Source organism: Euprymna scolopes, chromosome 10, assembly GCF_053919585.1.
Source record: "Euprymna scolopes isolate OS-2025 chromosome 10, ASM5391958v1, whole genome shotgun sequence".
NCBI classification, from domain to species: Eukaryota; Metazoa; Mollusca; class Cephalopoda; order Sepiida; family Sepiolidae; genus Euprymna; species Euprymna scolopes.
In genome coordinates, this window is record NC_136491.1 from 19980318 (window position 1) to 20003595 (window position 23278).

At 35.4% G+C, this 23278-nt stretch overlaps 1 protein-coding gene across 2 annotated transcripts in view; it reads left to right on the plus strand.

The window, feature by feature from the left end:
- Positions 1–23278, plus strand: part of LOC145285839 (alpha-mannosidase 2C1-like) — a 166111-nt gene that overhangs the window by 26706 nt on the left and 116127 nt on the right. For both annotated transcript variants that reach the window (XM_080134279.1, XM_080134278.1), the window contains exons 5-7: positions 9021–9088; positions 16389–16566; positions 21767–21864. In XM_080134279.1, the coding sequence (XP_079990405.1) occupies positions 9021–9088; positions 16389–16566; positions 21767–21864 (344 nt within the window). The remainder of the gene's footprint in view (positions 1–9020; positions 9089–16388; positions 16567–21766; positions 21865–23278) is intronic.

Sequence of the window (23278 nt, forward strand, 5' to 3'; positions counted from 1 at the left end):
AACAACTTCTGGAAGGCTCCATGGAAGTCCTCTTGTGTGAGCGTGTCAATGACCCTCGTCACAGCCTCTTTCATCTCCTGAATTGTTTCATAATGACAGCCTCTAAAGTTCTCCCTGAGCCTAGGGAATAACCAAAAGTCAAAAGGAGCAAAACCTGGATGATAGGGATTCATGCAAGATGGTCCAAAAGCAGTCTGAAGTGTTCCATACGTTTTTGTGGCATTTTTTCAAGTTTCAAACAGAATTTTATTGTATACCATTCTTCAAAATGTCCTCATAATCCTCCCTACTTCTTTGCTTGGTTGTGCAAATGTATTGGTGGACAGCTAAGAACTCATCAAATAAGATCTGTTGCAGCTAGTCAGCTTCCAAAAAAATCTCATCATGTAAGATCTGTTGGAGCTAGTCAGCTTCCAAAAAAATCTCATCATGTAAGATCTGTTGGAGCTGGTCAGCTTCCAAAAAAACTTATCATTTAAGATCTGTTGGAGCTAGTCAGCTTCCAAAAAAACTCATGTAAGATCTGTTGCAACAGGTCAGCTTCTAAAAAACTCATCAAGTAAGATCTGTGTGAGCTCTCAGGTTTTCAGCTGGTCAGCTTCCAATGGTGATTCAATCCGACTAGGGTGAACGGCAGCATTATTTGAATCTGAAATTCTCAGATTATGAAAAGAAATATTTGAAAAAAAATATTGTTCTATTTTTCAAGGTGGGTTCAGTTTTCTGTGATATTTAAACATCAAACTATCTCCTCCTCCTATCAAAATTCCGAAAAGTCACTTGTAAATGAAGTTATTTTTTCTAAACACCAAGTAGGTATGGACTATTTTTCAATTATACCTACATAGCATACTAAATCCTCTCTAAAAAATAATAGTAACATATTTGAAATGTTTTTTATTTGTTATCTAAAAAGTTGGTGCCTACTCAATAGCATTGCAAAGAATTTTTATAATCCTTCCATCAAATGAAAGGAAAGAAGGTGATGTAGTACCTTTGACATTATTTAACCTTGCTTCTAATTGATTCCCTTTGTAACTCAGATGGTTAGAGAGTATTCTGCCTATTAGAAACGCCATTTCCTGGACAGAGGGTCAAATCCTGTTCAGTGCTGTTCATTAAGTATGTGTATATATTTATATATACTGGATTCAGTCCCAAATTAACTGATCATTATGAATTTTGGAACAGAGTTGCAAGGTATAAGAAGTTGTTATGTGGGTTAAGTTTAGTTTGATCAAATTTTATTCAAAGAGGAGTTGGAAGCCCTTTGTCATAATTCAAATACTTCGATTTTTATCAAATTTTAACAGTAGGTATTAAACATCAATTAATAAATAACCTCCAAATTTTAACTTATTTGGAATGTGTTAAAGAGTTTTATGGGGCATAATATGGGCACAACGTACCATTTTCAAATTCAAATATTTCAGATTTGCATTCAATTTAATCCATAATCATGTAGCATCAATTAAACAAGACCCTTTAAATTTTAGACATTTTCTAAAATCAAAGTAATGTAATAATTTTTATCAACATTAGAATAAGGATTCTATACATAAGGTTTAATATCATTTGATTTTCATCTTCGTAGGGAGACATAAAAGTGGTGCTCAAATCTATCTCTAATGTACTAGCTAAAATTGTCAGTCTGCCTACATAGAGCTCCATTATATTGTAATAAAACATTATAATTAAAATTTATTTTGTATATAAAGAAGTAATAAGTATGTAAATAAATAGTGCCAGGTAAAGCTGGGATGGGATTTTCAGTGCTTGTCCAGAATTTTCCTTATTTTAAAAACAAAAGTAAAGAAAAATGTCTATGATGTACATACTCATGATGGAAAGAGAATATATATAAAAAAAATCACATAAATTGGTCAAGTAGTTTTATTTTTAAACTAGCAAGACCCGTATACCGGCACTGCCTGGTGGAAGTATGCTCCCCTACCACAACCTGTAAAAAAAATAACAATTAAACTACGGTTGTTAGTGGGAACCACTGCCGGCCCAGTAAAATAGTGAGCACTGGTGCCCGTGGCCAAAAGGAATGTATTGTGCTGAAGTACCAATGTTTGAAAAATTTACGAATAACTGAAAAATAAAAAAAGTAACTGGTAATGACAGCATTGTTCAGGTCCACCAATTCTTTTGTTTTTGTTTTTTTTTAATTATTTTGCAATCTGAAAGTTATGTGTGTTGTAAAAGGATAAACATGTCCAATAACAGATTCTAATTGGGTTGGCAAATCTTTCAGAAAACATCAAATTGATAACTATAACCAGATCTTCACAAACAAAAAAGCCAAATTGAAAAAACAAAGAGTGTGTGTGTGTGCATAAATATACAAACATTTATGTATTTTTTGTATTTTACACGTCATTATTATTTTTTGTGTGTAGATTTGTGATGTTTTCAACCAACACATTTCATATATATATATATATATATATATATATATATATATATATATATTTTTTTTAATTCAATTTTCACCCCAAACAAGGCACAGTGCCACTTTGAAGCAGGGGGCTACTATCAGGGACTTAATTAGCAGGGTCATTATGAAGGGAGATGAGTAGAAAGATGTTTGTTAACATTACACTTGAACTTCTGCATATCATTGCAGTTGGGAAAGCAGAATCCCGGAAGGGAGTTCCGAAGACCCGCAGTTCTGGGGAAGAAACTATTGGGGTAAAAGGCTTTCTTGCACCTAGGGATCTCTACTGTAAAGGGATGAGACTTAGTAGCTTGTCGGGTTTGTCGGGGGTAGTTACGTCGGGGAGGTACAAGTGTTTGCAGTTCGTCAGAGCATTCACCATTAAAGTATTTGTAGAACAGGCAGAGGGATGCAACATCTTGTCGATGGGACAGAGGCTGAAGCCTAGATGACAGTTCAGGACCTATCAGGTTGGCGACTCTCTTTTGAACCCTGTCCAGGAGCGAGAGACAAGCAGCAGATGCACCAGCCCAGATGTGACAACAGTACTCCATACATAGGCGAATGGTTGCCTTATAGAGGTATAGGATACTGTCAGGCGTAAGTAGTTTTCTAGCACGGTAGAGGGAGCCAACCTTCCTTGCAGCAGCCTTGGCAATGCTCTCAATATATCTATTCCAGTTCATATTCCCTGTAAACGTTAGGCCGAGGAGTTTAAAAGAAGTACTTTCAGGTAATGTGTTCTTGGCCATTGCTATTGGTGGTAGAGAAGGTTTCTTGTAGTTATTGAAGGAAACAAGCTTAGTCTTAGCAGCATTGAATGTGACCAACCATTTTTGTCCCCATTTCACTACAGATTGGAGGTCATCCTCTAGTGTTTCTGCCATTTCCTTGGATATGTGTTCATTTGTTTTCCCCTCATATCTGTTATAGAGAGTGGTGTCATCGGCAAATATACCCATCTCTGAAACAATTTTATCAGGGAGGTCGTTTATGAATATCAGGAATAATAGAGGTCCAAGGATAGACCCCTGAGGTACTCCCGCATTTATGTCATATTGTTTGGATGTACGACCGTCGAGGACAACTTTGATTTTTCTATTACTTAAGAAGGATTTAATTACATTATGAATTCTTCCAGTGATTCCATATGATCTAATTTTCCTTAGAAGACTATCGTGCCATACCCTGTCAAAAGCCTTAGATATATCGAGGGCCACCGCTCTACCCTCCCCTGTTTTATCCAATGAACGGTATATACGTTCAGAAACTACAGTTAAGACATCTGCTGTTGAACGGGCTTGCCTGAATTCATATTGTTTGTCAGTCAGGAGTTTAGTATATATATATAAAATAAAACTTACCTGCAGTTTCATCAAATACTTTTGTATGCCAAATCCGATCCCGCATTTTGCTAATTCCTACCCTCTTATGAGAAGGACAGTATTTCTTCGAAACTCCGCAGATTAAGGACTATTCACTTATTAATTGTTTCTTTTTCAGATTAAATATGTTTTTAACTCATTTCAAAGTGTTTTTTAACATGTTTTATTAACTATTTGCTCCTATATATATATATATATATATATATATATATATATATATATATTAAAAAGTTTAACTTCCAGATAATCATGTCTTTTTTATTACGATTTTTCTACAAAAAAAAAAAATACTGAATTTTATTAAAAGAAATATCTTGTGGAAATAAAATTGTTGGCAAAAAATCAGTTTGTTTTATTTCGTTCAATAAACTTCTGTATTTTTTTTGGACATAATAATAAAAAAAAAACCAGAAATATTTTTGAGCTAACCTCTTCAGTTCAGTCCAGAGTTAGCATCTTCAATATATATTTTGTATATACCAATGTATATGTACAAGGTTAAAAAAAAAACATTAAATTGGTTGTTTTTTACCGCTGTTCAGGTTCACCTTAATTTGACGGCATTTAGAAGTTTTCGGGAGATGCATTTTATATATATATATATATATATATATATATATATATATATATATATATATATATATATATTGAAGAGTTTAACTTCCAAATAATCACATCTTTTTATTACGATTTGTTCTAGAAAAAATAATTACGTAATTTTTTCAAAAGAAATATGTTGCGAAAATAAAATTGTTGGCAAAAAATAAGTTCATTTTATTTCGTTGAATAAAACTCTGTATTTTTTTTCGACATAATAAAAAATGCAAATATTTTGGAGCTAACCTTATCAATTTCACATTCACCTTAATCTGATAACATCTGTAGGTTTGTGGGTAATCTATAAAAAAATTAACACATGCAAATTTTTGCTGACAAATAGTCTTGCCATAAGCCAAACAACGTGCGCATGTGTGTTGTTTGGCTGGCCATCGGAAAGCATAATGTTATTACATAACCAATCAGAATGGACAGACTTTGGTGAGGGAGCCTTTATTATTTAAGAATTGGAAATTATGTTAGGTCTATGTATGTATGAGCCAGTTACAATTGGTATAATCACAGAATCTGTGGAATGTGTAGAATTCGTTCTGGTGACAGCTGGTATTAGTGTTAGGACTAAATATTTAGAGAGAAACATAGGGACTCATTTCTCTAAAGATGTTGTGATTGTGATGATGTTACTCATAGGATTTTAATATCACGACTGAATGTCTCTAAAATGGTGTTCGAAAGCTACATAAGATAGTGGCTATTAGTCTAGATGTATTGAATTTGTATGTGGCATCGGTTGTTGCAAACCTATGATACTTTGGAACACAGGGGAATATCTGCAGTCATTTTATTATATATAAGAGTGGCTGTCTCATGACACCATTTTGAAAACAGTCTCAAGAAACAAGGGAGATAATCATCGTAATTCAAACTTGAAGATGTTTTTGTAATCCTTACAAATTTGTATTAATCGTTTAAAAATTATTTTATTGGTAAAAATAAAACTACTTAATAAATTTACATGACTTTTGGAACATGATATTTTCTTTTTGTCACGGCTACATACATACAGATTTTTCTTTATTTTTTGTTTTTTAATATTCTGGACAAACATTAGAATTTCTAGATAATGATTTTATGTACTAATGTAATTAAAAATAGTATCGAAAGCAATAATATAAGAGAATTTATTATTTTTTTTCTATTTGTTTCAAAGGAAGACAATAAAATCTTTATGCAAAGAATTAATGGATAATTACTAACGTTCCATAAAAAGACTGTCTCATCTAGGAATAAGGATTACCAATTTCTTTTCTTGTCTTTTTGTTTCTGGTTTCATCATTTCCTGTATTGTTGTTCTTGGGTGGTGTCTCCCACTGCACGGTGATCAATCTTTCTGTGTTCTGACTTTTCCATTAGTTACCTTATCCTCTGATCAAGGTTACTATTATTATTTTTTTTTTTATTATTCATATTATTATTATTATTATTATTGTTGTTGTTACTACTACTACTACTACTACTACTACTACTACTACTACTATTACTACTACTACTACTACTACAATAATAATCCTCCTCCTCCTCCTCCTCCTCCTCCTCCTCCTCCTCCTCTATTGATTATTATATATTGTGTTCTGGGGGAATCACCCTCCAAATGAACTGTTCTATCCATTATATAAACCATAGACCTTTTGATCCCAGGTGTGGATTAAACACCAGAGCGACCCTCGTCTGCTCGGTGACGCTTACTACTCTTTTCAGTTGTAACCTTTTTACGTTGTTGTTTTCTGTAAAGTCTGAGGAGGTTACATAATGGCCAAAAAACGGTCATGTAGCTGAAACAAAAATGTAACTGAACAGAAAAAAATGGTAATAAAAAAATAAAACATGTATATATATATATATATATATATATATATATATATATATATATATATATATACACACACACACTCGCTAAAATTACCAGCTTTCTTGGCAGCAATTAAACTATAGTCGTCTTTATAGAAAGCCAAAGGAATAATTTATATTATTCGAACAATTGTTTTCATCTTATTTCATTCGCACAACATTTTGGCCAATATAATCTGTGACCTTCTTCAAGTGTATTTTGCTGGACTTGTGAATCTATACAGAATTTCTAATCGAACCCTTTTAATCCATGGGGATAGTATGCTCGCATTTCTTTCCATGACCAAGTACAAGTTTTAAGCAAATTTCAATTGTATTCTTAAAAGAGTGTCACTTAGAACTAAATTTTGCTTGTGATGTTAGTCTGTATAAGATGTTAACTTTAGACTGTTCCTTCTTTACTCATCGAAGACATTTCAATACAATACCTGTTTTAGAATACTGCCAGATATATACAGTACATTTGTGTGAAATTTTATAAAAGTCGATCCAGCTCTTGTGGAATCTATAGGGCACTGACAGTCACACATATGCACACAAAGTTCCTTTAATATAATAGTAGAGATAAAGATATTGATTTTTGTGTTTTTGTCCACATCACAATAGTTTTGTTTTAAAGAAGCAAACAGTTCTTTTTATTTTTAGCCTTTTTCTAAATTTGACAGAATTCATTAGTACATTTGTGTTAAATTTTATAAAAATCGGTTCAGCCATTGCAGAGTCCATAGGGAACAAATTCACACACACACACACACGCAGAGTTCCTTTTATATATATATATATATATATATATATATATATATATATATATATATATATATATATATTAGCAAAAGTACCCGTCGTTGACTGGGTTCAAAAACAGCCTACAGAAAATGGACTCTGATTTATGAAAGTATGATAGGTTATGAAAAGGAAGGGTTGTAAAGAGATAGCTTCGAATTTGGAGGTATCAAAACCAAAGCAAAATATGAAAGTAAAAATAAAATAGATAAACCCCATAATTTATTGTACCATACCTGTTCACACTGAAACACTTATCACAATATTCTGTGGATCTATATTAAAAAACCTTGTTAAACTTTGTGACATATTTCCATTCTATGGAGGTCAGGCACAAACGAACACCCCATAATTTTATTATACCATATTTCTTCAAACTGAAACATAATTATCAAAATATACTTACGCAGATAGATATGAAAAGTCTTTATTAAAGTTTGTGCCTATTTCCATTCTATAGAGGCCAGGCGCGAACGCAGACCCAACAATTTTATTATACCATCCCTATTTAAGTTAAAACATACTTATCAAAGTATTCTTATGTACATCTATATCAAAAACACTTGTAAACGTTTTTTTTTTAATTTAAAAATTTTTTATTTCCATACTTTGTGGACCAGGCGTGAACACAGACCCCACAGTTTTAATGAACCACCGTTCTGTCAGATCAAACATACCTATTCCTGTGTCTCGATACATCTTCTATCATTATATGTAATCAGTTTTTTAAAATAGTCAACCATATAGGAGCCTATTTGTGACCAGACACACACACACACACAGCTTTATATTATATATATATATATATATATATATATATTATTTGTTCTTGTGTGTATCTGTGTGTACAAATCTCTTAGAGCCCACATCACTGGACCGATCATGACCAAACCTTACATGATGATGGTCTCTGATCTAAAGATGGTGCACACCATTTTTCAAGGTCAAGATCAAAAGTCAAGGTCATAGCCTACTCTTCTACAGGCCACACCTCTTGAGTGATCATGACCAAACCTGACATGATGATGGTCTCTGATCTAAAGATGGTGCACACCATTTTTCAAGGACAAGGTTAACGGTTAAGGTCAAGACTTTGCTAGTATATATATAGATATATAATGTGCGTGTGTTATCGTTAGGACGAATCTGTCATACTAGCATGGTTGTGTGAAACATTCATTCTCTTTGATAAACGACTGTAGAAGCATAGATGTCTTAAATCGCAGGAAGTTTGCCAATGAAAACTTGGTAGCAAGTGATTAGACAAGACTGCACAGAGTCGAATCTAAAGGCAGTTGACCTGCGAACCATGAAAACTGGACATTGAGCTTGTATAATATTAGACAAAAAAAATATGATCTTTTAACAAAGTGAAAGAGACGTTAAAAGAAGATGAGAGTGAAAGATGTGTTTTGTTGGAATAACGGTACTTGTACAGTTTAATGAAGACGTTAAAAAATGAAAATATAGGAAAAAGGTTATATTGTACGTATCCATTTTGGACTGAAGATCTCTGAAAAAAATCATTTAATTTAATTGAGTAGTTTTTTTTTTACAGCGGAAAAACATGTTCTTATGAGAGCGCGTTGAAGTCAGCCATTATGGAATTTGTTAAACACGCCACGGGGAGATAACTCCAGTTAAAGTGCCGACACTCTCTCCCCATCCTTAATACTAGCTATTCTACCTAAAAATCGAACCTTTTGCTTGGTATCATAACAAATTGTTTTTTCGCTGTGAAAAAAAAAAACTACTTGAAATAAGTGAAATTTTTTTTTCAGAGAACTTCATTCCATAATGGATACGTGCAATATAACCTTTTTTCTATATTTTCATTTTTTAATGTCTTGATTAAACTGTACAAGCACCGAAATAACTTTTTACAAAAACGTAAAACCATGTTTGTACGAATGACTTTTTGTCTTCTGTTTTCTTAATTCCAGGGTCTGAGTTCTGAACATCAGAGGTATGAGTATCTGCTTTCTGCGAAGGCTCATCCGAAACATCTCAGGTAATAAAAAAATTTATTCAATACTGTAATCCATATATTATTAAAACTGTTAATCTTGCTTACTTGTTTGTACATGGAATGTTTTAGATCGTGTATGGTAGAATAAATAAAATGAGGTAGAGGGAGGATGGCAATGATGATGAAGTTGTTGCATTTGTGCCTCCTTCACGTACATATCCCAACAAACTCGCTTAGCAACAAAATCTCACCTCTTCACTGTGGAGGTTCCTAAATGCCAGAAAGCTAGACTTTGGAATTCCCTTTTGTGCTACCTGCTTCTCTGACTGTACTCATATGCAAAAGTTTAAATGTAATGTAAACCAACATCTTGTTAATAATTTTTAATATTTCAACACAAATTTTTACTGGAAATAAAGAATACAATTTTCAAGACATTTTCCATATTTTCAAGAATGTTTCAAGGTAATAATAGAAATAGAGAGTACGGCATAATCACGTTGACACGCAGGTTCTCATTAGATTACCGAAGTTAAGTAACATTGAGCCTGGTCAATACTTAATGGGGGACCAATTTGGGAGTACCAGGCGCTGTATGTAGGAGGACATCAACGCCTCTGAGGAGATACACTAGTCTGAGTTTCACACGTAGTGAACCCACAGACATAAAAAAGCACGGACAGATAAAAATGGCAGGGTTCCAAATTGTAGCTCCTTACATCCAAGTGGTGATATGTCAGGTTAGGGAAGAATGTGAATGGAAAAAAAAAAAAATAGAAGGAGTAGTAGTAGTAGTAGCAGAAAAGTAAGAAAAGATAAGAAAAGAGGATTAAAAGGAAAGGAAGAGTAAAAATAGAAAGAAAAGGACAAACATAGGTTCTTGTCCAGAATTCCCCCCTCATATTTAAAAACAAAAATAAAGAAAAATCTGTATGATATACGTAGCTGTGATGAAACGAAAACATCATATTCCAAAAATCACTCCATGATCTAACTTCAGAATCGAAGAAAGCGCAATTAAAAATATTCATAGATACTTGACACCTTTTTTTTTTTATTTTTTTTTTTATTACATTTTCACCCCAAACAAGGCACATTGCCACTTTGGTGTAGGGGGCTACTATCAGGGGAAACATCTACTGGGGCACTATGTAGGGATTAGGGCAGCGAGATGTTGGTTCACGTTGCACTTGAACTTATGCATGTCAGTACAGTTGGGGAAGCAGTGACCTGGAATGGAATTCCAAAGTCTAGCAGTTCTGGGGAAGAAACTACTGGAGTAGAAAGATCTTTTACATCTAGGGATCTCTACAGTGTGGGGGTGGGATTTTGCAGCTTGTCGGGTCTGTCGAGGGTGTTCACGTCGTGGGGGCACAAGTGCTTGCAGTTCTTCAGAGCATTCACCATTATAATACTTGTAGAACAGGCAGAGGGATGCAACGTTTCGACGATGGGACAGAGGCTGAAGTTTTGATGCCAGTTTAGGGCCTATCAGATTTGCGACTCTCTTTTGAACCCTGTCAAGGAGAGAGAGACTAGTAGCCGATGCACCGGCCCAAATATGACAGCAATACTCCATACATGGGCGAATAGTGGCCTTATAGAGGTACAGGATACTTTCGGGTGTTAGAAGTTTTCTAGCACGGTAGAGAGAGCCCACCTTCCTCGCAGCGGCCCTGGCAATGCCCTCGATGTAATTGTTCCAGCTCATGTTTCCTGTGAACGTTAGGCCAAGGAGCTTGAAAGACGTACTCTCAGCTAAAGAGTTGTTGGCCATTGCTCTAGGTGGTAGAGAAGGTTTCTTGTAATTATTGAATGAAACCAGTTTTGTCTTGGTGGCATTGAACGTTACCATCCATTTTTGTCCCCATTCCACTACTGATTTGAGGTCATCCTCTAGTGTTTCTGCCATTACTTTAGATATATGTTCATTTGTTTTCCTGTCGTGCCTGCTATAGAGTGTGGTGTCATCAGCATATATACCCATCTCAGAGGCAATTTTATCGGGGAGGTCATTTATGAATATCAGGAACAGCAGAGGACCAAGGATAGATCCCTGGGGCACTCCGGCATTTATATTATATTGTTTAGACGTACGACCGTCGAAGACAACCTGGATTTTTCTCTTATCTAAGAAGGATTTAATTATGTTAAGTATTCTACCAGTGATACCGTAAGATCTAATCTTCCTGAGGAGACCCTCATGCCATACCCTGTCAAAAGCCTTAGATATATCTAGAGCTACCGCTCTGCCCTCTCCCGCTTTGTCCAGTGAATGGTATATGCGTTCAGAGATTACAGTGAGGATGTCTGCCGTGGAACGGGCTTGTCTAAATCCATATTGATGGTCGGTCAGAAGTTTAGCATCTGTAAGGTGCTGGACTAGAGCATGGTTAATTAAGGTCTCAAATATTTTGGCAAAAAGTGGGAGGAGGCTAATAGGGCGATAATTTAATGGGTCAGTTCTTTCGCCAGAATTCTTGAATACTGGTACCACAGAAGCAGTTTTCCAGTAGCTCGGAAAGCAAGATTCATTAAGGCATTTGTTGTAGAGTTTGGAGAGAACTGGAGCTACTTCGGCTGAGCACTTTTTTAATAGCACAGCTGGGATGAGGTCGGGTCCACATGCTTTGGAAGTGTCAAGGTTTTTTATGATAGCATGCACCTGAGCAGGGGTGATTTCCAGATCGTCTAGCTTGGCATCTGTCCGCATAGGAAAGTCAGGTAGGGGGTGGTTTAAAGGGTCCAGTGTAGAGTTGGAGGCAAACCGACTGGCAAGCATGTTAGCCTTCTCGGTTGCTGAGCAAAGAACCTCGTGATTGTTGGTTAGTGGGGGAATCGTTGATTGCCCATTATTTACTACACTGTTGTAGATTTTCCAGAAGTCACGAGTTCCTAATTTTTGTGCTTCGATGCGTTTTTTAGTGGTTTCCGTAAATTCCCTCTTAGCTGTCGCTATTTCTTTCTTAACGTTACTTCTAGCTTCTATGTACTTTTGTCTGTTTGAACTGGACTTATGTCGGTTAAACCTTCGGAATGCATGCTGCCTTTGAGCAATGGCAGTTGCGCAAGTCGAAGTAAACCATTGGGGAGAGTGGGGCTTGCTATAGAATTTCCGCATGGGAACATGCGCTTCGATTGCAGTTTTGAACCATTCAGTGGTCTCAGTTGCACACTGTTCAGCAGGAAGAGAAAAAATATTTCCCCATGAGGCGTCTCTGATAAGATCTCTGATAGCTTCCCAGTCAGCCTTTTTATAATATCTCGTTGTTTTGAGCACTGGCTCTTCAGTTTTGGGTCTAGAGTTCAGGGCGATTTCAACCATTATTACCGCATGATCAGCGTTCCCAAGTGGGCTGTCGGCTTTCGTTACACAATCATCAGGAATTGTGGTCAAAAACAGATCTAATAGTGATGCGTGTTGTTCTTCCTGATCAGGGAAGCGGGTTGGAAAAGTAACAATTTGCGATAGGGAGTGAGATACAGAGAAGCTATGAGTTGCGCTGCCTGCTGCATCTGTATAAGTAGAGAATCCAAGCCAGTTTTTGTGATGGACATTAAAGTCACCAAATACATGTACTTGGGCGCTAGTGTCGAAAGAGAGTGCTGTATCTATGCTGTCAGATACTTTGTTTATTATGGTGCAGTCTTGGGTCGAAGGAGAGCGGTAGAGAAAGTAAAAGTAGCTAATGTTGTGTTGCATGATTAGTCTAAAGCACATAAAGGCTTGATCATCCGTTTCTAGGTTTGTTTCTCTAGTCAGGGGAAGGGTATTACGAATGTAAACTCCAAGTCCGTGCATATGTCTGTCAGAGTCCTTACGGCAGAGTGGGAGATATCCAGGCATGTTAAAGTATTTAGAGGGGATGGAGGAGTGTAGGTTAGTCTCACTTAGTGCTAAGATATCCGGGGTATTTGTTAGGAGAAATGCTTCAACATCAGCTAAATTAGTTCTAAGCCCACGGATATTTGTGAATGCAAGCCTCAAGGGAGGAGGCAAGTTGGATTTGTTTGACCCTAAGCCTGGTTTAAGCTTATTTTTAGATTGTACTGTCATCATGTTTTTTAACGAGTTTCAGTTGGGTTAGGGGAAGCTGAACAGGAGGTTATGCAGAATATCACACATGCATCACAAGTAGACCATCAGCTGACCCTCCATCAACTAGGACTGTGGCCTCAGGAAAGCCCACCGGGGATGAGTGCAGGGTCCCTTTCCATGCGCGCCATGGCACTGCAAACATCCCGATATTATTCAACTGTTGATGGAGCAGCCGCTCTAAGCGCTACCAAAGAGTTAGGGCTCCTGTACTACCAGTCGGAAACAGCAGCCAGTAACTGTCAATCCAGTACCCTCAACCCATCAGAGGAAGGTCAACCCAATCTAATTGCTCAGGCATATGTGGTACTCAAGCATTCTCAAATGCCCAGCTTTAGGGGTGGGGTGTGTCGGGAGTGGGGAAACGGCGTTCATTGCCCTAGACAAGAAACAAGATCTACCAATGGGTGTTTCTGTCGAATCACTGATAGTATCTCTGCGCCTGACTAATAGGCAAAGAAGGAGTATGGAAGCCGGGCGATAGGCAGGACCTATCTACTCCTTAAGCAATTTAGGTATTGCAAACCGGTAATTTGTTTGAGTCACCAGCTCTAGGAAGGCTGTCATCCAAGACTGAAGAGGCCTCCCTCCTCTTTGGTTTAGTTTCAGAGTTTTCCTTCTCCTAGACGGATGATCTGGAAAGATCTACTGGGTCCATCACCACTGAGAGGGTTTGCTCCGCGCCTGGGTTCTAATCCAGGTATTTCTGCGACCCCGCGTGGTTAGATAATGTTATTGGGTTAGTTTGTAGAGGTTATATCTGCTAAATAGTTACACTCCTCAAAGTGGATTAGGGATATTGTTATTTCATTGTTACTGGATAAAGGGGTTGAGTAGAGCTCATGCAGTGTAAGCAACTATGATTGTAAGGAGGCTTGTTAGGAGATAGTGTGGTTAGAGGCTTTCATTTTTGTTTATATATATTTTTTTTTTCTCATTTTTTTTTTCCTTTTTTATTTTTTTTTTTTTAGTAATTCTAAAATTAAATTTATTATCTACTACAAGAAGTTTAGAACACAAAACTTTGTGGTTAGAAACAACTCCTCACCGGCTATAAAAACGTTGTAACAAACCAATGTAGTGTATGAATTCAAATTCTCTATGGGAGAATGTAACTCCGAAAATAATACATACATTGGGCATACAACGACAATGTTGTCCCGGCAAATAACCATGCATCTAAATAATACTAGTGCTTTTTTTTGTCCCCCCTCTAATCATAGAAAGGTCCTCGTTGACAACATAAAAATTGTACAACATGAGAATAACATTAAAAAATTAAACATTTTTGAAGCGTCATATATTAGAACCCTTCAACCCACTATAAATGATATCGCATTCGAGAAAAGCAGTAACATTCTAAAATGTCCTGCATAGTTCACATTGAACGGACTTTGTTAACGGCGTCCACAAACCTGCTGATTTTTAATACTCAAATTTTTAATCAACCTATATTTTTAATCGACTTTTCATCGACTCTATATATTTAAACTTATCGTCGTTTACTGTATATTTTAGTTTTCACTTTTAATTCTCATTTTCGCTCATTCGCACTTTTACTTCAACACCTGAAGATGATTCGTGGACGAATCGAAAGCACTCGTGACAGCAACAATTATGGAACTTTTATTAATATTTTTGATTTTGATATAAAAAGATTATACGGAAAATCGAAAAATTAAAATAAACAATCATAAAGCAAAGTGTCTCCGTTGCATTTAATAATATTTGTTTGAATATATATATATATATATATATATATATATATATATATATATATATATATATATATATATATATATGCGTGTATATATATATATATATATATATATATCTGTGGAAATATGTTTTTATTACAATTATATTTCACTTTTTATTTATACCAATCCTTTAATTTATGAAGCTCAATGTAATTATAGAGCAATATAATGAATAAATGCCAAAAGTCTATATTCCAAATTTCATGATGTTGACTATTTTACAATTTATTTATAGTCTAAGGAAGCCTTGAGTATTTTATATAAAAATAAATACAAAAATGAATAAAAAAAGGCATGCGCGACAACAAAACTTGGATTTTTATAAGCGGAAGTCTCGAGGTTGTCAGGAATCTACAGATGCATGCGCAAGAGAAGGGATTGAGATAGTGGTATAAAAGGCAGGTCGAGTGAGAAGGTTGTTGCTGTTGTTGTCATTGGACGTTACAGTGACGCGTGCGTTAGCAGGTGATTAAGAGGCTGTTTTTTTTTGTGTGTCAAGTCGCGCACCTCGGTGAAGATCATATAAGTTGTGCACCTCGGTGAAGGTGAAGGTCATAAGTATATCTAGAACATATGCTGTAGAACGGAGAAAAAAAGGCCAGAGACCATAGTGTTTTGATGTGATGTTTTGAATATAATAAACTAGTTATGACTAAAGTTTCATTTCATTCGGACAAAACACTAAGAAACGGGGCCTAATTAGAGTTGTGACCCGTTTTTTTTTAGTCACTCTGTATATATATATATATATAACTACCTCATTTACTCACATAAAATTAATATATGAAAGTATAGATTTATGCGTAAACTTTAAGTATTTACTTCAAAGTGCTCAATACGTAGGTAGAGCTAGTTATTTTATAAATTACCTCACCATTACTGTGAAACTCCAAATAAAATTGAATCCGTTAAAATATTTCAAGAATGGAGTTGGTTTTATTCATTTCACTCAGATAGCTCAACTTCACGGATTAAATTTCAGTTTCTTCAGCAGTCCACCTCAACCATCACCATTAGAAAATTTACAATGGCCATCATAATCAAATAATAATTAATCTAATCAACAACTTTTTTTGTCTTCACAATGAACTTTAATTTGCACATGCAACTTTCTTGAAATTGAAAACAGCAATTTTAAACGCAAAATGTGTTTTTCAAAAATTATATATTTTTTTAATAAACCATTTTATTTATATTATATTTAGTTACCGCCTCCCAACCGCCCTTTTTTGCATTATATGAAATCTGCATGAATTAAAATATCTTTAAGTGTATTTTATGACTGAGCCAGACCAGCCCATCCTCCCCTCCCCCACTAATAATTAAATAAATTATAATGATTGAATAGTTTGTTTCCTATTATAGCATATCAACAATGTAAGTATAATTGATGCAGCAAATTTGGTTCATTTTCTATGATTGATCATTTCACTTGACACAGAGAGCCAATATTTGGTATTAACAAGATTTGTTTTTTATTTTCCAGTTTCATTTTATATGTAGAAATGGCATGTAATGGTCTTTTCGGTGTTGGCAATGATGGTTTAATCAATCCACCAGACCCGAAGCGCACATTTGTTTTGGAGAAAGCTGAAATCGCGATTCGAGATCCACTTGTCTACCAACTTTTAAGAGACTTTGATATCCTTATTGGAATGGCAAAAGTAAGTTTGGCATTTTATCTTTTAATCCCCTGTAATTTGATATAATTGTCGGTGCTCCTAAATCAGGCTGTCTGAAGATACTGGCTTCCTGACCTAAAAAGCACCAAACATTGATGTTATTTCTTTTCCCCTTTCCCTTTGCAAAACTCAATCATGTTCTGCAAAAGCAAAAATAAAATTAACAATTTTCTTGTACAAAACAACCAAATCAAATGGTATAAATCATATTTGAAGATATGGTTGTATTGTAAAAAAATACAAACAAATAAGTCGTTAGTTTTGATTGGTGAAGACTGAGAAAAACACACAATGAATCAACCAATGAGGTTCATTGTGATAAAGCTACAAATATAAGCACAATAAACACTATGGATGTCTGTACATCCCCATTGTTGTCTTTTTGTGTGTGGAGTTGTATTTATAATGGGTGATAGCTCAATGTTAGAGATGAATTCTTCCATTACAAAAATACATGACAAGAAAATAATGTATAGCTGAAGAGAATAACATTGGCACAAATCAAGCAAAAGTTCAAGATAATTAAGAACCATCTACGTATGCATGGAAATAAAAAACCAAAACAAAACTTCAGTCTGGATTATGTGTATATAAAGCCCATTGAACCCTTGAAGCTCATGCTTATATTAATATATAAGTATAAACTTCCAGGATTCATTCATCCAACATCATTTACAAACATAATTTTAGGAGTTCAAAAAGACCTGGCACTTCAGTTAAATATGCACACTGGAAAATTTGCAAGTTACCTGAATAAATATGATAAAAAAACAAATGAGGTGTTAGTCCCGAGTGGTAAAAACTGAGAGAATGAATCAACCAATAAGGTTTATTTTGATACAGGTGAAAACTTTTATTGAATCCGCCACTGTAGGGTGTAGATATGCTTATACATTTCTGGCCACTTTGAGCAGCTGTCTACTATTACTAATATATCTATGTAGTCAATATGTAGTTGCATCCATGAAACATCAGTTTTTACTGGTGATGTTTTGGTTGCTAATTGATAACCTTTGCAACATTTAACAATATTCTCAGCATCCTGGTCCATCTTTTTTTTTTTTTTTTTTTACACAGTGATCACCACTTATCAAGACCCGGAAGCCACTCAGGGATAAGGGTTATTGCAAGTACATTACATTAGTGTGGAGATTTGATGAAATGTTTACTTAAGGGGGTGGTTCATTAGGAATTTGTTAACGTTGGACTTGAACACATCCAAGTTGTAGTCTGGTGGGAAGCAGGCAGACGGAACAGAGTTCCACAGGCATGCAGTTCTAAGAAAGAAGCCTTGTTCATGGAATCCGCGTTTTGATTTAAGCACAGATATAGAGTGGGGGAAATTTTTCACAGTGGATTCAGCTAGATGGGTGTTTTTCGTGAAAGATTGGCGAGGGGGACCAGAGATTGGAGTTCAGATGAGCACCTGCCATGGAAATAACGATAAAACAAGGATAGGCTCGCAACGTCTCTTCTGTGGGAGAGAGGTTGCAGGGTAGAGAAAAGGGCATCTCCCACTAAGCCACGAAGTCTATTTTGTACTCTGTCAAGGCAGGATAGGCTGTTTTTAGCAGCTCCTGCCCAGATATGGCAACAGTATTCCATCCTTGGACGTACTTGGCTTTTATATAGATTAGGTTAAGATGTATAACTTTGCATCAGTGCTTTCATTCTAGATATTCAAGGATGATGAAGTGCAAGTCTTTTAAAATCCTTTCCTGAAGGACACGAGGAGGGACTACTCTGTCTGTATACAGTTGTGTATCATCACAAATTTAAAATGAAGACACCCTCACTCTTTTTGTTTTGCTTGTGTTCATGCCACCAAACTTGTTTTTTCAAAATAATACCCTTGAATTATAACACTATATCTCATATTGTCATTAATCCAAGAGGATAGATGATTATCGATTTCTGCAAATTTGCTATGAAATTGTCAAGAACGCCCCCCCCACTCCGTCTGATCAGTATTGTTTAGAACTACGAGATAACAGAAGCCAAATTCCTTGGCCTTTTGGCTTAGAGAAAAGTGTAGTATCTGTTCTGATGCTACACTTAATCTATTCTGTTCTGTCAATGAAGGATAAAACTAGATTGGGACAATTTTTTTTTTTTTTCCAATCCAGAGTACCCCCTTTTAGGGAGCTGGATTTTCTTTAGATTAAAATCCGACCTTGTGTTTAACTTTGTCCCCATGGGGAGACAAGTAAACAGGAACAGAAGCCAAATCCCTAGTCCACATTCGGATGAACCTCGACAAAAATCACAGAAATCAGAAAATCATGTAATTGCTAAAAAGTGTCTCCTCCCCACTTTCATGCTTATGTGCTTTCCAGACATGCTATGATACAAGCTCTTTATAATGTGGGTGAAACCAGCTCCCACAAAGGGGCACTCTGTAAGAGGACAAAAATTGCTGTGAATGACTTGTCAGCTTTCTTTATTAAGGGAACATCAGGCAACCTACAATAAACCAAACCTCTTCCCAAAGGAGGGTTATGCCTGGGAGATTAGCCCACTAAGACTGAATCAAATGATACATTATTCAGACCAAAAGGGTTGGCCACTAGTGAACCAGATTCTAGAATCAAAATGTTCCAAAATTTACACTACTATGCCCATATTCCCCACCCCTGCCTCCTGTCTGGTATGAAATAAAGATCGAAAATTCTGTTACTGTGCTTCCATAACCACAAGACATGGTGCAAAGTTTTATTTCTTAATTGGGGGGAAACAAGCTCCCCAGAAGGAGCACTTTAGAAGGGTACAAAAGTAGTTGTAAACAGATCTGATCAGGGTGCATCAAGTAACACGCAATATAAACCAACTCTTTCCCAAAGGGAGGATGGACACCCAAGAGAAAACTGAATCATTTAGACAAAGAAGTGTCTATTAAACAATTGCATTTTATTTTAGACTAGCGGGGGTACCCGGCGTTGCCGGGGTATTTGGAGGTGTGTGTGCTCTTAAATCAAAAAAAAAAGTTTTGGTAGGTAGTCAGGATCGAACCTGAAGCCCTGAAGCGAAGTTGGAAAAAAAAATGTGAGACGTTAACCGCTCGGCCAGCAAGAAAGAGTAACTGAAACATGTTTGAATTTATTTAAGTAGAATTGACAGGTGCCTGCTTAATGAGGTCAAATAGAAGTCACGGAGTTAAGATTTACGACGACATAAGCAATAGCTATTCAGCAGTTAGCATTTTCTGCGGGACAGTTTTTAATGAGGTGAAAACCCAACATTTGGGAGGAAAAGCAGCTCCCCCGTTTATTAGAGGTGTTGTCCAAATGAAAGCAATCGTCTGATATGACGGTGAAAAGCCGACATTGACCAAACGTTTACATCGCTTTCTGGCAACCACCCGGCCAATTGGAATACAGTTTCACTTTTTTTATACCAAATAGCGAAAGAAACACACGGCGATCTAAAAATCTGGAAGAAATAGCGTTTAAAAGTTGGGCAAATTAAATACACGTGCGACCCCCGTTATTAAGTTGGACATATTATCATTTAGACAGCATATAAAAAGTTTTAAGGACGAGGTAGGCGACCAAGCACTCCCCTGAAAAAAGCCTTTTGCGGACATACAGAAAAATTGCACACACATACACACACATTTTCGCTTATATATATATATAGAAGATATGTCCACCCATCTATTATTAATGGAGATTTGATATCTGTCTGAAACAGAAATTACATTATTAACTATTATTTCTATTAGTTGTAATATTATCTTTTAATGCTCAATTCAGTGGACTATTCTATTTCAGACTAATGTGTGATTTTTAAGTAATCAATTCAGAAGAGTTTAGTGGGTGTTTTGACATCTGCCATGAGAACATTCTGCCAGTTTTTGTCCTTTGAAAGTAATGTAGTATATGTTAATTTGTCATAATATCATCCTCCCAGACTAGCCAAATATATGACTGAAGGGGATCAATTTCTAATAGTTTCTATAAAGATACTATATACATTGACCTGTATATAATACTCAAGTGTGGAATAAATTTTTTGTTTGTTGAAAGAGCATTTTCATTGGCCTTTCATGCTCAAGTTTAAAATTACAATTTTGTTGACCTGTCACACTTAGGTTTGAAATAGCATTTATTTTGACCCGTTATGCTTAGGCTTAAAATAGCATTTTCAGCACTTTGTCATGCTTAGGTTTTAAATCTAATTTTTGTTGGCCTGGCATGCTTATGTTAAAAAGAAAATTTTCAGTGACCTGTCATTGCTTAGGTTTAAACTTACATTTTCATCAGTCTTCTATGCGTAGGTTTTAAATTACATTTATTTGGCCTGTCATACTTGGGGTTGATATAATATTTTCATGTGCCTTTCATTTGATCTGTTATGCTTAAGTTTGAAATAGCATTTTCATTGATAGGGCATGCTTGATTCTAGAATACCATTTTGCTCCATGAATGTGCAGATTAAGACTTGTTCAATAAACTGAACAAAAATTTTCCCTTAGCATTCAAATATTTTCATCTATACTATTAATAAAATTCTAAACGTTTATTTATTTATTTATTTATGTGTGTGTGTGTATATATACCAATAAAACTTTCGAATGGATGCAACAAATTGAAAAATTCTTTTTTTCCCCTGAAAGGTGTGAATCCCTAGATTGTCCTTATCTATATATGGTTTGTAACGAACAACACCGAGTCACACAAAAAACCCGAAAAGGGTTTTTGGGCTGTTTCCTGCAATTGTCAGAAAAAGTTACCTGCCCATGTCAACGGAATTTAGCACTGTCTGTATACAATCGTGTTAACATCTTTCGACATACGGACAGGACTTGTTGTGGCGCAATGGATAACGCGTCTGAATACGGATCAGCAGATTCCAAGTTCGAATCCTGGCAAGTTCGTAATAATTTTAACCATCATTTTATCCAACATTTACATTGTTTTGTGCATATGGTAATTTCCCATACTCTGAGTTCACAAGGTAAGCGTTGATGGTAAGATGATGTTGAGTGTTCTTGATGTTGAGTGTACTCGATTTTGTGTTTGACTTGGCGTTATGTGTGCCGATGCGGCACAGCCGCTAGTTTTACATAAAAATGTAAAAAGTAAATGTTGCAATATTTCAAAATTTTCTATAAAAAAAAAATTGATTATATTTTTTTTAAAGAAGAAAAAAAATTGGTTTAATTTCTCTTTTTTGTTTTTAGCATCTTCCAGAAAATAGTGACAGAAGTTACCAGGCTTTGTACACTGCCAACAAAATGGTAACTGAATGTCTTCCCCACATGAAAGATGCTTATCAAAGGTAAGAAGAAACTCCATTAAAGTTGACATTGGTATGTCCTACATTAGTGCATACATTTCGTGCTTTTAACCAATTTTGAAGATATTTTGAAAGTACATTTATTTGTTGATACTTTATGAGACATGACTTGAAGATATTGTACATTTAATTATAAAACATTTGGATCAATTATATCTAACCCTTTATGACCTTAATTTTGATGCAGATGATTAAAAAATATTTATTGTTAATTTTAGTTAGTTTAAAGGGTAATGATACTATTATTTTAAAACTTTTTCACTATAACAATCTTTCATTATAAAGTTCAGTAGTTAAACTACCACTTTATGACCTGAATTATGATGTAGATGATTTAAAAAATATTTATAATTGGAAAAATTATGAAGTTCAATAGTTAAACTACCAGTGAGAATCTTTGCACTTCATAAACTTACCTTGATTATTATCCATGGTGCTTGAAAAAAGTGTGTTCATGACAACAAACAAAATCCTTCGCTCTCTGAAACAGATGGTGGTATACTGAATGTAAGCAATGGACAGTTGCAATCTGGAGAGATCTGGCATCTACCCAGATACTGAACTAATAATATGTACAAGGTGTGTTTGAATCAATTCCCACTTTATTTATGCCGTTATATTCATCTATTTACGACTGAACGAATTGTTCAACCAGATCATAAAAGGTTAAGGCATCCCAGAATGAGTAGTAAGCAAAAGGACACATTTTGCCAGGACATCGATTTTTTTTTTAAATTCCAGTTGAATCATAAAAACAAAAACACTACACACTTATATTCATAGGATAGTTTTATAGGGCACAGGTTATGCTAATTTACAATAGCTTTTACACGGTTTCCCATTAAGAGAACCGTTAACATTTTACTGCCTATGACCTAAACTTAATTTAAATTCTAAAATTTATTTTGGGGTATGATTGAAAGTAAATGTATGCTTGTACAAGGATTGAACTCACATCGTTCATATCGGGAAAGTTTTCCTTCCTCTATACCTCTCCTCCCATTACTTCTCAGCTTATGCACTCGTCTTGCTATTTTATACATTCAGTGTACAAATAACCAAGTGAGGTTATCAAAATTTTTGTGTTGAGTGTTATCAGGGCAGATCGCTCACACCAAAAACCCTTAACCTTGGACAGGCCAGTGTCTTCCTCACCCCAGACGAATTTGGGTTCCTGTGTGATGATGAGTAGATTCAGTAGTTATAAAAAAAAAAGGTCTTTAATAAAGCATAATCACATTGACACACTGGTTCGTATTAGATCACAGAAGTTAAGCAATATTGAGCCTGGTCAGTACCAGATGGGTGACCAATTTGGGAAGTCAAGGCGTTGTATGTAGGAGGACGTCGACACATTCCTGCAAGAGTTGCAAAAACCTAAACTCGTCATCTCCCC